The sequence below is a fragment of the Monodon monoceros genome, unplaced genomic scaffold (assembly GCF_005190385.1).
Source record: "Monodon monoceros isolate NGI ecotype Baffin Bay Population unplaced genomic scaffold, NGI_Narwhal_1 Super_Scaffold_4, whole genome shotgun sequence".
Taxonomy (NCBI): Eukaryota; Metazoa; Chordata; class Mammalia; order Artiodactyla; family Monodontidae; genus Monodon; species Monodon monoceros.
Window position 1 is genome coordinate 82,197,221 of NW_021703781.1, and position 14,107 is coordinate 82,211,327.

At 56.7% G+C, this 14,107-nt stretch overlaps 1 protein-coding gene across 1 annotated transcript; it reads right to left on the reverse strand.

The window, feature by feature from the left end:
- Positions 1-5,916: 5,916 nt before the first annotated feature.
- ECHS1 (enoyl-CoA hydratase, short chain 1) lies at positions 5,917-14,069 on the reverse strand. Its single transcript, XM_029201074.1, has 8 exons — positions 13,924-14,069; positions 12,551-12,748; positions 11,950-12,077; positions 11,027-11,126; positions 9,696-9,800; positions 9,131-9,250; positions 7,932-7,999; positions 5,917-6,961 (listed from the first exon to the last, which is right to left on the reverse strand). Exons 1-8 carry the CDS (start codon positions 14,009-14,011, stop codon positions 6,896-6,898), a joined length of 873 nt encoding a protein of 290 aa, XP_029056907.1. The 5' UTR covers positions 14,012-14,069; the 3' UTR covers positions 5,917-6,895.
- Between the last annotated feature and the right edge of the window lie 38 nt (positions 14,070-14,107).

Consider the following 14,107-nt stretch of genomic DNA (forward strand, 5'->3'; position numbering starts at 1 on the left):
CTTGAGGGCGCGAGGGCGGCCAGAGCAGTGCCCCCACCCAGGACCAGGGGCCCCGCCCGACTTCTGTCCCCGGCGGGTGGATCCCCCAGAAGCTCTGCGCCCGCCGCGCTCACCGATCTCATCTCCGTGCCCCATCCGCGCCAGGGCGTAGAGCGTCTCGGGGGACGGCAGCGCGGGGACACCCTTCAGCACCACCCTGCGGGCTGGGCCTGAGAGGGCGGGGCGGCCACGAGGGACGGGGCCGGGGAGGGCGGGGCCGCGTGTGGGGCGGATCCTGGAGGGGAGAGGGGCCAGAGGGGGCGGGTGCATGTAGGGGCGGGGCCCGGCGGGAGATGGGCGTGGCCTGAAGGGAGGGTCCCCCGGAGTGAGGAGGACTTGGGGTTGCGTGGGCCGCCTCGGGGCGGGGTCGACCCCAGCCCAGCCCCGCAGGCGCCGTCTTTCGAGGTCTCGCTTACCCGGCCAGGTCCAGGACCCGGGCACCCACGTGTGTTTGTGTTGGAGCTCCCCAGCGCCCTACGTGCGTGAAGGCCTCCTCTCCAGCCCCCGTTCCGCCCCCAGGCCTTGGGGACTCGTCCCCCACCCCCTCTAGCCCGCAGGGTCCGTGGTGCCCTGGGGTGGGGAGGGCTGGGTGGCGGCACAGGGAGGATTTACTCCTTCACCCAACACTGTTCACACTGGAAGGACCCTGAGGACAGGTGGGTGCGACCTCTGGGCCAAGCGGGCGTGCTGAGAGCACCCCTGCGCTGTCTTCCAGGCATCAGCCTGCTGAGACCCCTCAGGTACCTGTCTAGGGTGCCGCACCCCTGCCCAGGGAAGCAGCGCTCTGACTCCCCGTAGGGGCCCCAGCGACCTGGACTCCACAGGACCCTCCCCATCCCCGCCCCCACACCCCCCAACACTAGGTGTCTTAATTTTGGGGGGGAGAGGTCACCTTCAGCTGGCCAGCTGAGGTGCATATAAAAGGAATGATTTCAAGGAGCCCATACATCTTGCATCTTCCCATACATAGGAAAGCACTAAATTCATTAACTTGAGATGTCTGGTTTTCTTTAATTAGCAGTAATATTTTGCTGTTCGGACTACCTGGTTTTTTGTTTTGTTTTGTTTGCAAAAACTCCTGTACATACTGGCTCCTCCTGTTACCCGAAAACTGGGTTCACCTCTCGGTGGGTGTCGAGCCGAAAGACAGCCAAGCCAGCAAAGGTGGGGAGAAGGAAGAATTTATCACAGCAAATAAGGAGGGCACGGGGGCCTTCCCAAAGCAGGGTCCCCCCCAGCAAAACTGGGGATGTTTTAAGCTAAGGGCACATGCGCATCCAGGAAGGGGCTGGAGCAGAGAACTTAGCATAAAGTTGGGGCAAAGGTCAGGTCGACAGAGTCACGTCTTTGTTGATTTAAGTCAGGACGGTCAGCATCACCATTCCACCCTCCACCTGGGTAGAGACCTTAGTTCCTGCACAACTCAAGGTATATTATTATGTTTATTCCTTGAGGAGGACCTAGGACTCTGCTTTATCACTGCCTTTTCTCTGTCCCTGTGTTCCTCTGTTCGTTTAACATCACTGATTACTGAGACCTGTTCAAGGGCAAGCACCAGGGCCAGGCTTAGACCACAAAATGGCACAGGCCAAAACGGGTTCTCATATGTTCAGAAAGCCATTCCTGGTTCTCTTTCTCCGGGGACCCCCTGCCCTATCTGCTTACACTCCCTCACCTCTTCGGAACAGTCCCTGAGAGCTGAGAGGCTGTATCCTGGGCTTAAGTCCTCAGCAAGTCCACCGAATAAAGCATAATTCTCAATTTTTATGTTGTGCATTTATTTCAGTCGACAGGTATGATTGTGTTTTCCCAAAATGGCAGCACCGCCGCCATGTTGTATCTGACACGCCACAGTGAGTGACGCGCCTCCCCTGAGGCGGGTTTGTCCCCTTCCTTGAACCAGGTGGACCTTTGTGTAACTGCCTCCAATAGAATGCTGCACATGCTGCTGCCTGGCTTCTGGGGGCAGGTCATAAAAGGCAGTATGGTGGGACTTCCCTGGTGGCACAGTGGTTAAGAATCCGCCTGCCAATGCAGGGGACATGGGTTCGAGCCCTTGTCCAGGAAGATCCCACATGCCGTGGAGCAACTAAGCCCGTGCACCACAACTACTGAAGCCCGCACGCCTAGAGCCCGTGCTCCGCAACAAGAGAAGCTGCTGCAACGAGAAGCCCAGGCACCGCAATGAAGAGTAGCCCCCGCTCACTGCAACTAGAGAAAGCCCACGTACAGCAACGAAGACCCAACACAGCCAAAAAAAAAAAAAATGGCAGTACGGCTTCCTCCTGATTCTCTCTTCAGAACACTTGCCCTGGTGTTATAATCAAATGCAACCGATTTTCTCCCGAGGAGACAAAACCAGTTAGACAAGCACAATTTAATTTAGTTTATTTTGCAGGACAAGAAAGGTCAACTTGACCTGGGACAGTTCTTGTTTATGCCTCTGAAAATCATAAGCAAAACTTAAACAGTTCCCCCAACTGGCATGAGGTAACCACTAGCCAACTCTCTTTCATTTAAGAAAATTCGAATCTTGTAACCAATCACTGTAAAGAATCACTGCCCTCACGCTACATACGCTGCTTTGTAACATCCTCCTCTGAGCCTCATCCCATGTTTTGGTTTGAGTACTCCTGGTTTGCAAACTGTCTTTCTAGTGTGTGCACAATACACTTTTACTAATCTCTACCTAAGTAATTTGTTAGTTTTACTTCTGTTTTTTGTGAACTTCTGCCACTGGGAATGCAGACACGGTACTGGCAGGAAGCCGAGGGAATGAACGTGGTGAGCCCTCCTGTGGGCATTCGGCCCATAGCCCCAGCTCAGCCCAGTGATGCTGCATCACCACCAGGCCAGGGAGCGATTGCTCAGGCGGGACTCCAGCTGAGGCCCCAGACTTTGTGGAGCAGAGACAAGCTGACCCACGGTGGCCTGTCTGGACTCCTGACCATACAAACTGAGAAGGGAGAACTGATTGATCCTGCAGGCCACCGAGCTGAGGGATAACTTATTACGTGGCAGCAGCTGACTAATGCAGGTGGCTCCTGTGCCCTGCTGAGATGTCACCGAAAGCCCTGCTGACGCTGCCCTTGGCCTTCAACCCTGTGTCTGCTCTCTCTACCCCGCTCCACACATGCAGGCTTGAGTGCAGACCCCAGTGCAGATGCCCGTGCCTGCACCGGCCGGATCATACCCCCGCTTAAGAACCCCAAACCTAACTTCACTGCCCAGCCTGCAAACGGGCTCTCGCTCAGGCCAGCTGGCTCTCAGCCCTCCAGGCTCTGGCCCTCCTTACAGGGCTGCCCGGTTTGCCTGCCGGCCACCTGAGTACTTACTGCTGCCTGTGCCACAGGAAACAGCCCAACCCAGAGCCAGGACAGGCCAGGCTCTCTCCCCTCGGAGCCCGCCCCCTTCCACCTCATTCCCAAATGGACCCTCAGCCCTGCGGTGACCCGCCCGGAGGCCTGGCAGCTCCTGCGGAAGTTCTATACGTGAAAGATGGCAGAGAACCTGAAGTCAACAGACAACCCACGTCCACTGCCCGGCCCTGCGGAGCCTCACTGGTCAAGGAAGCTGCCCAGGGAGGTGGTCAGCAGGGCCCACACTCAGGCCGCCCACAGCGGCCAATTCCACCCAGTGTGAGCAGTTTCTACTCCAAAACCTGAGTGGAGAGACTTGAAGTTAACATTCCCTGAAGCTTATCTTTTTAGTAGGAATATAAGAGGGAAAAGCCAATTTTATACGGATAGATGAGAATGCAAGGTCTCAGCTTCAGAAACAAATCAAAACCCCCAAACAATATGGCGCCGGAGGTCAATTAACTCAAGAGGGAGTGGAGGGCTCTCTGGGGCTTGTGGTCCTTGAAGTCCCGCTGGGGTTTGCCTTCAACCCCGCCACCCACAGCAAAGCACGCAGTCACACCACTGGACGGTCCCCAGTCTCCCCAAGCCCGGGGCCACCACGCAGCCTGAAGAGAAGATCCTGTTCCCTGGGCCTGGGGCTGGGGCCCCGTCCCTGCCACGTGCTGGATCCCAAACGACCCTGTGGGTGCAGACCTTTGAGACACACACACTCTCATGTACAGGTTCCACGTTGAGCCCTTTCTCGGCTTCCGGCTGAGCTGCTGAGACAAGGGTACCCGCGAGTCTTGGATGGGCCCCTCACAACTGGCCCCCCAGCACTTGGAGCTCTGTTGTTCGGAATCGGTTATGAAGGTCACCGCCCAACGCGTGTGAAAGATTAAACTAATGCATGGACTTTCTCAACTCTAAGGTTTCCTCCTGCACATACCTCTGCCTGTTCATTCTAGATGGTACGTCACTAGTGCAAACCCCGGTTACACAGCTTTAATAAATGGGGTTCGCACCTCTACTGCCATGAAGACCGCCCAGCTGGGCCCGGCCTTCCTGACCCCAGGGGAGAGCCTGATCTCGTGGTCCCCTTGTACCTACTCCCTTGCCCACCGTTCAAGGGCGACTCCATCAGAACTCTGTCTGCTGTCTGGGGAGGGTCTTGTGCCGTAATAGAACCACTGCGCCCTTCTCAAACTCCCGACCACGGCACACACTGCAGAATGACAGGGCCTGGGCGGAGAGCTAACCTCCCCAGGCAGACGGTCAGCAGAGCAATTCTTTTTGGGCCCCCCAGCTGCGCAAATATGACCAGAGCACAAGGGTGAGTCATCGAAGGTGCTGGGCGGCCAGAGCTCCACCGGCCATCTCGGCTCTTCCTCAGATGCAGGTGGGTCTCTCTTGGGTGTTCAGCATGGGTCCTGGGTAGGGGGAGGGTACACACTCTGGGCCCAGCCCTGCCCAAGGCCATGACTGCAATCCCACATTCAGAAACCTCCGCTGGGCAGGCTGGTCAACAGGCTACCTGCCCACGACTGGCAGCAGGACAAGGTGGAGGAAACGCCTGTACCAGGTGCTCAGGTCTTCGCTGGGTGGCGGCTCCCGGAGGAGGGCTCTGAGGCCCGATTCCCAGGACAGGCAGGCGCATGTCTCACCGTGCAGCACTTGCTTAGGCAGAGCTCTGCCCTGGGTTCTGAGCAGCACCCATCATGCCGACAGCTGAAGCTCTCTCTGCAGAGCAAGACGGATGGGGTGGGGGTGGGGGCACAACGAAGCCAGCAGAGCTCACCCCTCACCTGGCCGTCTGTTCACCTGCAGCTGCGTTGCAGTGGGCACCGCACCAAGATCCAGGGGGATCCTCACGGTGCCGGCGTTCGCTCCCAGAGGTGCAGCTGTCCTGGCCTCACCTTGGAGGGTCTGAGGACATTCTGAGGCTGGGGGGCCCTGACCCAGACCAGTGACTGCCGTCTTCACCCGTGCAGCCCTCCCAGGCAGCAGGAGGACAAGGGCCTTCATCCTGTGCTCCAGGACTCATACGACTCTCCCCCTGGACACCTGCTCGAGAATCTGGTGTAAAATGGAGGGTTTAGAGTTCCGAGCTGGGCTGTGACTTGAGGATTAAACAGCAGACGTCTGGTCGGGGCAGAGGTGTTTCCCGGTACCTCGGTCACTCATTCACCCAGGGTCCTGCAAGATGCCTGACTGCACGGTGCCCCGGGGGACGCAGCTGGCCCTCCCGGGGATAAGGCCACCAGAGGAACCTTGGTGTGTAAACTCTACGTCCTCCCACAGCAAAGGGCACGAATCCTGCGCCAGGTCTGGGAGCATGCATTTTAAACCAACGCCCCAGGGATTCCGACACAAGCAGTCCTCACACCAATCTGGGAGCCTCGGCCCCCAGCAGCCCAGCCCCACAGTGCCGCCCTTCCCTTCCAGACGCACTCGAGCTGAAATGCAAGGATTCGTGCAGGGAATGTTCGCTGCACCGTCGCCACGGCGGCTCTGAAACAAGAACCTGCACACGGTCTAAACATCCAACACCATGTAAATAAGCAGATCACAACATACATCATGAAATATTTCAGGGCCACTGAGAGGAATGCTAGTAGGAATAGTATTCAGCCATGAAACGAAATGAAACTGTTAGTGCTACAACCTGACGGACCTTGGAAATATTATATTAAATCCAGTGACAGAAAGAAAGTGGAACAGAGGTCCCCAGGGCCGGGGGGCTGGAGTAGGGAGTTAGTGTTGAAGGGGTGAGGTTTCTGTCTGGGGTGATGAAACAGTCTGGAGATGAAGAACACTGTGAATACACTGAATGCTGCGAAAATGTACATTTAAAAATGGGAAAAATGAAAACAAATGCTAGTCAAACAGAAGGATAGGGTGCATTTGTGTGCTAGAAGCAGAAAGTGATCAATGCACCTTGCAGAGACGTGTACGTGGAGAACCATTTCTGTTCAAAGAAAACGGAATTTCACACCGGAGCATGTGTTCACGCATGTGGGCACAGAAAGACACCTTGAAAGGCACGAACGTGTGAACAGTGGTTACCCTCGGAGTGGGATGTGGGTGCCTTACTTTAAGAGCCTTGTTCTGTTTGAATGTTGTTACTGAGAATGACAAACAAGTTTTAAAAAGTGACAGAACATTCAAATCTAGCGATAACTAAAAGAAAGGCATAATGTGACCTGAATTTTGTCATTTAGTCAAGAGCACGTCTCTTTAAAGGCTCAGCAGCGAGGCCATCCCTCTGAGCGGCCACGTCCACCGGCTGCAAACGACACCGCGACCAAGCTGGGGGTCCTCACGAGAGCCGGGTGAAGGCCCCCTGCTGCTCGGGGGGGGGCGAGAGCCCACACAGCCCCCCAGGGCCCCTCACAGCTGGAGAGAAGCTGTGTGTCCCTGACACTGCGTTTGACAGAGAAGGATGTATTTGCTTCTGAGCTGACAGGCCGTGTTTCCTCTTTAACTCGAGGCGCTGAGGCACAGGCAGCCAGCTCCTACTGGTCTTTGAAGCTGGCCTTTCTCTTCTCCACAAACGCGGACATCCCTTCTTTCCGGTCTTCCTGGTGAGAGAAGGGGAAAGGCAGAGGTGGATGGTCACTCTGCGTGGGGTCCAGGCGCGAGGCTCTGCCTGTGTCAGGGCTGCTCCCTGCCCTTGGCCGTCCACTCACTGGGTTCTGCAGCGGGATCACCTCAAAAACTGTGAATGATCCCAATTCCCAGGGGCGGCTTGGGAATGGGTATTTTTCCATTAAACACCCCCGCCCCGCCTTTGTGATGGTCACTCAGGAACCACTAACCTATGAGTCGAATAAACTCCCATCTACAGAGAACCTCAGATGCATGTACTTGGGTCATTCACCAAATCATGACCTGGATTTAGCCATGCTCTAGGTCAGGTGGTGTCCTGAGGGTCAGGAAGCAGGACACGAGAATCCAAGCTCTACCTCTGCATACCTTCCTCTGTGTGCACATATGCACACACGCATGCAATCACACACATGTGCACACACGCACCTGCACTTCCTCAAGAGCTAAAGCCATTTTTAATCTTTTATAAAACACCTAGATATTACTTTCTGATAATAAAAGATCAGTTTTAATGACTATTAAGAGAATGATTTCCTTTGAGTTACTGGCAGATATCCTAGAAAATAATGCTCCAAGGCTTCAGATTACGATAGCATAATACATTCGAGCCCCATTCCAGGTAACTGGAACAATCTAGGAAAATTATGAGTAAATGGATTGCATTTTAAATACAGGAGTTGCTGTTTAAGGGTGCAATCTGTAAGATCTTTTGTAATAGGAAATAACCCTGTGTAAGTTTCTGTACTTTTGAACTTCCACACACTGTACTTATTTGAAAAAAAATCAATGCTCAGTGATAGAACACATGTGATCCAGTTACAGGGGAAGCTAAGAGTTCTGACCAAAGAGAAATGGTATTTAGTGATAAAACCTGTAAGGAAATGCCAGGAACGTCTATGGCTGGACCATGTGTGATTCTCCACGTGAATGAGGCTTACTTACGGTAGCAAAAGTTGAATAGAAGAGTTTCTTCTCCAACTTAATGCCCTCTGTTAATGTCATTTCAAAAGCTGAAAGAGAAAACCCTGAAGTTAGGAGCTGAGATGCCAGATGTGGGAACGCAGAACTTTTTTGTGGAGGCAGGACACACCCTCGGGGACTGATGTGGACTTTGACTTCACAGATGACGTTTAAAGTACAGCCTCGCTGCTCAAATGCACCACCCCAGCCGAGATGCCCAGTGAATACTGCTCCCGGCCTCCCAGTGTCCTGCACGGGGACCTGGATGGAAGGTGGGACGGCAAACTCTGTCCAGTCACAAGAGGGCTGAGGAAGCCCACGACACTGAACTCAAAAACCACGACAAATAATTAAGGACAACACCCAGAAAACAGAACTCTGTGCAGAACAGAGTGAGTCCCGGGCCATCTTTGCAGTGGAGGTGATGCAGGTGCGAGGCTCGCGGAAGCGTTTCCTTGGCGGCACCTGTAGCTGGGTCCCTGCGGCCAGCGCCCAGCCAAGGTGACAGGTGCCTTGGGCCTTGCGGCATGTCCCCTCCCCTGCTGCACGCTCCACACGCTAGTGCCTGTGTGAACGCTTTGGCCGAGGCCGGGGGCCCGGGAGGCCGGTGAGCAGAGACGGGGGGCAGAGCAGCTCGCCGCGGGCACACACGGCTGTCCCAGCTCACCGTCCTCTTGAAAGGCGACACGGAGCAAAGGGACAGCCTCACTCCAACGCTGAGAACAGATCGTCATGTTAACACTCTAGTGATTCTGAGGAGGGGCGGTCAGAGCTGCCCTGCCGGCAGAGAGAGGACGCCCAGTCCACAGCGACAGCCGGGAGCATGCTCTCTGCCCACAGCTCATCCCCGACAGATGGGCGGAGCTGCTGGCCGAGAGGAGCCTCTTCCTCCCAGGTTCCCCAGGTGACCCTTCCCGGGCTTCCCCCGCACGCCAGCGCCAGCCCCCTGCTGCCTGTCCCCCAGTCTGGCCCTGTTCTCTGGTCCTGCTTCCAAGGGGAGCTCAGGCCATTTCAACAGAATTTGTGAGCGAACAACTAGAAACCAGAACTCTACGAAGAGCCAAAATCGAAATACCAAGAATCCTAACAATTTTTGTCGGGACCGGTTAAGATGCATAATTCTGACCCCAAATTGTCAAGCCTCACAGCTGCTGTGTGGCCTTCTCCGCTCTCCTCCCTACCTGCGTTCACTGATTCTTTGGCCATCGCTGTTACAATCTTAGAGTTGCTGGCAATTTTCTCTGCACACTTTATGGCTTCTTCCACCAGTGTCTCAACAGGAAAAATTTTGCTTACAAGACCTAAAACACAAAAAGGTAAACAACACGTGGCAGCAGCTGGTTCTCGTTCTCTAAGCCACAGCACAGGCCTCTGGGTGCCGACAAGGCAGCGGGGACACAGGAAAGGGTCCACGGTGTCCCCTGGTAGGGCCACCACCCTTGGCTGCTGCGGTCACTGAGGGTCCAGGAGAGGGCATGCCTGTGGAGGGTCTCGGAGACCCTGTTGCTGACCTTGGCTCTGGGAAGCGGGGCGGTTTAATTATTGCTCTTTAACCTGCATGCATGTCTCAGTCACTCCTTTAAGCATGTGGTATTTCAAATAAAAAAACAAAGGCAGTGAGTCTCCTGGGCTCCCAGGACACGGGAAAGCTCTGTGCTGATCACCGGTGGGAGGCCTTGGACGCAGCCCTCCCCCCTCCACTCAGCTTCCTGAGGGGGCAGCTCCACGGGAGGCTGTGGCCCGTACCTGCTTGCTTGGCATCCTGGGCCGAGATCCGGTCACCAGTGAGGACCATCTCCATGGCCAGTGACTTTCCGACGGCACGGGTCAGTCTCTGGGTGCCCCCTGCACCTGCAGGGCAGAGGGCTGCTGGGCACGGATGGCTCTGCAGCCAGGATGCACAGATGTGCTGTCCCCAAGTGCCCCAGGGCTGAAGATGGGCCCCTTGGGTGGGGTGGGTGGGCAGAACCCAGGCGTCCAGCAGGTGGGGAAGCCGGGGTAGGCTCCTTTCCACACTCGGGACCCCCTGCCTGGTGCCCTGGGTCCCCTGCACCAGTACCTCTCATGCAGAAGTCAGACTACGGACAGACACAAGGAGCTCGCGGCCCAGGGCCCCAGACCCTGACTCAACCCAACCCAGAGGGCAGCTGGGGGGCAGCCTTCGAGCACGGCTTGCTCTGCTCCAGGTGTGGGACGACGCTCCTCTCTTCCGGGTTCCCGCCTCCCCGGCCCCGCTCCCCACCCCCTCCTGCTCACTCCACGGCCTCTAGCTGGAAAGAGAGTGGTCTGCCCGGTCATCCGCCCGTGGTGAACCCCAGGGCTGCCAGACCGAGCCAAGGAGCCACCTGAGGGGGGCACCCACAGTACAGCAGACTCGGACACTGCCTCAATGCAGTGGAGACCTCAGGCACTGGGATGGGAAGACCCTGGTGGTCACCCTCAGCTGACCTCAGACACGCTCTCCTGACCCCACGGCTGCTCCCTGCCCAGCCCAGCTGGCTCGGGAGAGGCTCTGGGCTCCAGGCTCTACACCCAAGGCAGAGACCCCGTGGGGACACAGCCCAAAGTCCTCGTCAGGTGGACCGAGGGGCAGAGGTGTCACTGTTAGCCCACTGTTCCTGTCGCCCTGCCCACGGGGGATCTGATTCCCTGCTCTGAACCTGGGTGAAGCTATGGGACTCGCTCTGGCCACTAAAACGTGAGCTCTCAGTGTTGGCCCGTGGTCAGCGTGTTCTCTTCTCTGAGCTGCTGACCAATAAAGATCCAGCGCAGATGTGGCTCATAAGCAAGACTCTCTGCGGTTAGAATCCACCATGTGGCCAGCCTTTCCTATTCGTGTCGGACAAGGAACCCAGCAACTCCAGAGGAGCCGGCACAGCTCCGAGGCCCCCAAGCCACTCTCAGCGCTGCTGTGCCCACGTGACCTTAGTGTGCAGACAGGCAGTCACCGTCCAGGCTCACACGACAGCCCCACGTGCTTTTGTCTGACACTGGAACAGCTCAAATGCCCCCAAGACGCGGGCAGATTGTGGACAATGACTTGAAGAACCGATACCAAAGCTACCATCAGTCTTTACCTGGGATGGTTCCTATTAGGATCTCTGGCTGCCCAAACTGGGCTTTCTCTCCAGCATAAATGATGTCACACATCATAGCAAGTTCACAGCCACCACCAAGCTGCAAAACAGCACGAGGTTCCATGGAGGAACCCAGTCAAAAATCACTGCTTATTTGAATTTTCTATTAAAGTGAAACACAGTCTAGGGTACAGCAAAGATTAACACAGAGATGCAAATTAGTTAACTGTTCCCACAAATTACCTATACAGTGGATGTCAGCAAACTTTCTGCAAAGGGCCAGACAGCAAATGCTTGCGGCTTTGCAGGTCCTACAGTGTCTCTCGTGGCCACTCCACTCTCTGCCGGGGGGGCTCGAAGGCAGCCAGGAGGGGAGAACCGATGGCTATAACCTCTGCCCTCTGACCCACTGACCCCAGGGGAACTTTACTAAGGAATCGTGAGTTCAAATGCCCTCCTGGCTTCCCTACAGGCCACAACCAGTCCCAGAGCCTCTGAGCTGTCCAGGTGCCTATAGGAGACCCCGATGGACCAAATAGGGGAGGCAGAGCTTTCAACAGTGGTGAAAGAGGTTAGTTTACAGGGCAGTGCAGGTTGGAAAGCCATCAAAACTGCACAGAGAGCCAACACGTGTGCCCTTAACCTTGCCGTGGGGGAAAAGCACTCCCGGGGAGCCTCAGGACTGGGGGGACTTTACTAACAAAGGAATTTGAAGCCCAACAGCTGAGTCCCCACTAACACAGCTGAAACACCTCCTCCCTTTACAGCTCTTGGCTCTTCAGCATCACTAGTCAGAAAAGGCCTGCGAGCCTAGGAATGAGACTCAGGTCTCCCCCAAATAAAAATCAGTTCTACTGCACACACACAAGTACAATTCCTTCAGGTGTTCTGAGTGCAAGGAGGTAGCATGGGCGGGCACTCACGGCGTAGCCATTGACAGCAGCTATGACCGGCTTCTTGACCCGAGAGAGTCGGTCCCAGTGGCTCAAGAACTTGCTGGAGTAGCAGTCCTGGAACGTTAGATTCTGCATTTCCTTGATGTCGGCTCCAGCTGTGGTGGAAATGAGGTCCCAGTTACCAGAGCAGAGACCCCACACCAGCAGGTAGCTACTGAGTGTGCCCCGCCAGCAGGCACCAAGGGTTGCAGGGGATGGCCACGTGGACACACAGCTGGGCGGGGGGTACAGTGCAATACGCTGTGATACGAGCTGATGGAGGTGATGCAGACGGATGTGGACAGGAAACTGAGCGGAGGGGGACTCAGAAGAGGCAGGCTCACTCACTATTCACTCGCACCCGAGACGTGACTGCCCCTGAACAGACTGGTTTTGCTGGCGGGGCACACTCAACGTTAAATGTCAGACGGGCCCCTCCAAGCAGCCTGGGGTTTGGTCCGCTTTACGTAAGTAAACCCCCGAGTCGCAGAACCTTCCTGATGCATTCACGGAGGTGTAAGGCTGCCTGCCTCATGCCATGGGTGCGACCGCACACCTGGGCAGCCTGCCACCACACTGCCCGCCTCACCTGCAAATGCCTTCTCCCCGCCCGTGAGGACGATGGCCCCCACAGCCGGGTCCTCCTCGAAGGCCTGCAGCGCCTGGTTGAGTTCCATGATCAGGCCATCGCAGAGCGCATTGAGTGCCTTGGGGCGGTTCAGCTGGACCAACCCCACGTTGCTGTTCTTCCCCTTCTTGGCTGTGATGATGTATTCAGAGGCTGTGCCTGGGGGGAGAGGGGAAAAGGGGCTGTCCACTCATGGAGGCACCAAACTGGGGGGATGCACCCGTCAGTGGACAGAGTGACCCTGACAGGACCCCTGAGGGCCCCTGCTCAGTCCCTGGTGGCTGCATCATGCAGCTTGTAGCTGCATGGGTGGCTTTTACAGTGCTCTCTGCTTTCACGGACATTGGAACACTTCCTTAAGCTAAAAAAGAACCCAGCAATGAAAAGCAGCCTTCCTTCTCCTGAATGCCTTGGTCAGCGCTTCCCAGGATGTGCACTAGAGACAGCCTGGGATCCTGTAGAAACAAGGAATGAGGAAACGCCTTCTTTAAACAAATGCCAACTAGGTGAGGGCAGTTAAGCTGCAAACAGAACAGAGTTCCAGCCCTGCTGGGTGGACAGCCTGGTGGGAGGCACACAGGCAAAGGGCAACTGTCAGGGCCTGGGCGGGGGCGGTCCGCTCAGAGCTGGGGCCAGCAATGACCTGGAGAAGAAGGTTAGCCAAGGTGGTGGCTTCCTTGAATGGGGAATCAGGGATCGCGGTACCTATCCCATGCGCTTGTGGGGATGTGACTGAAATCACACGTGTAAAGGAAGCATGCCTGTCACATACAAGACCAGGAATGATGGCTGGGTACAGGCCAGGATGTAGAAGCGGGTGGTCAAAGAGAACTCAGGTAAAACCCACACGACCTGGTAGCTAGGTCAAGTGGACACACAGGTGAAGGCAGAGGCCGCAGAGATTCTTTCCCAGCGACATCGACATGGCCAAGAGTTCCTGCTAAATGCGGGGTGGGGGGGGGGTGGCGAGTGCGCTCAGGAGAGAGGAGGAGTGGCGCCCGTCTGGCTGGGGTGGGGCAGAACCTGAAAGACACACCCGGGGAGAAGCCGTGGACATGGGGAGGCCTGGGCAGGAGGCACTGCAGGACAGCACGTGCGACCCTTTCCAATTGCAGAGGCGCTAACCGCACGTTCTCTTAAAGTCTGAGGACTTTCACACCGAACGCTGAAATGGCCAGAGGTCTTGGCACTCCGTCCCGAGTCCTCAGAGTTGAGACGCTAGTGACCCCAGGGCTCCGCGAGCTCAGGCAGCAGGTGCTGGGAGGGGTCCGGCCCTGGGATGAGGGCTCGGAGGACCCCCACCGCGGGCCCGCCCCCCTCGGCCCCGCACTCACTCGAGACGAAGGAGCGCGGCGCGGGGCAGCCGGGCCAAGTGCACAGCAGGGCGCGGACGCTAGGCTGCAGGGCGCGCAGGGCGGCCATGGCTCTTGCGTGACGACAGGTCGCTCCGGCCGCCCGCCCCGCGGAGCCGCCCCCCAGCCGCGCCAGTCAGGGCCCGCCCCGCCCACGGGCCAGCAT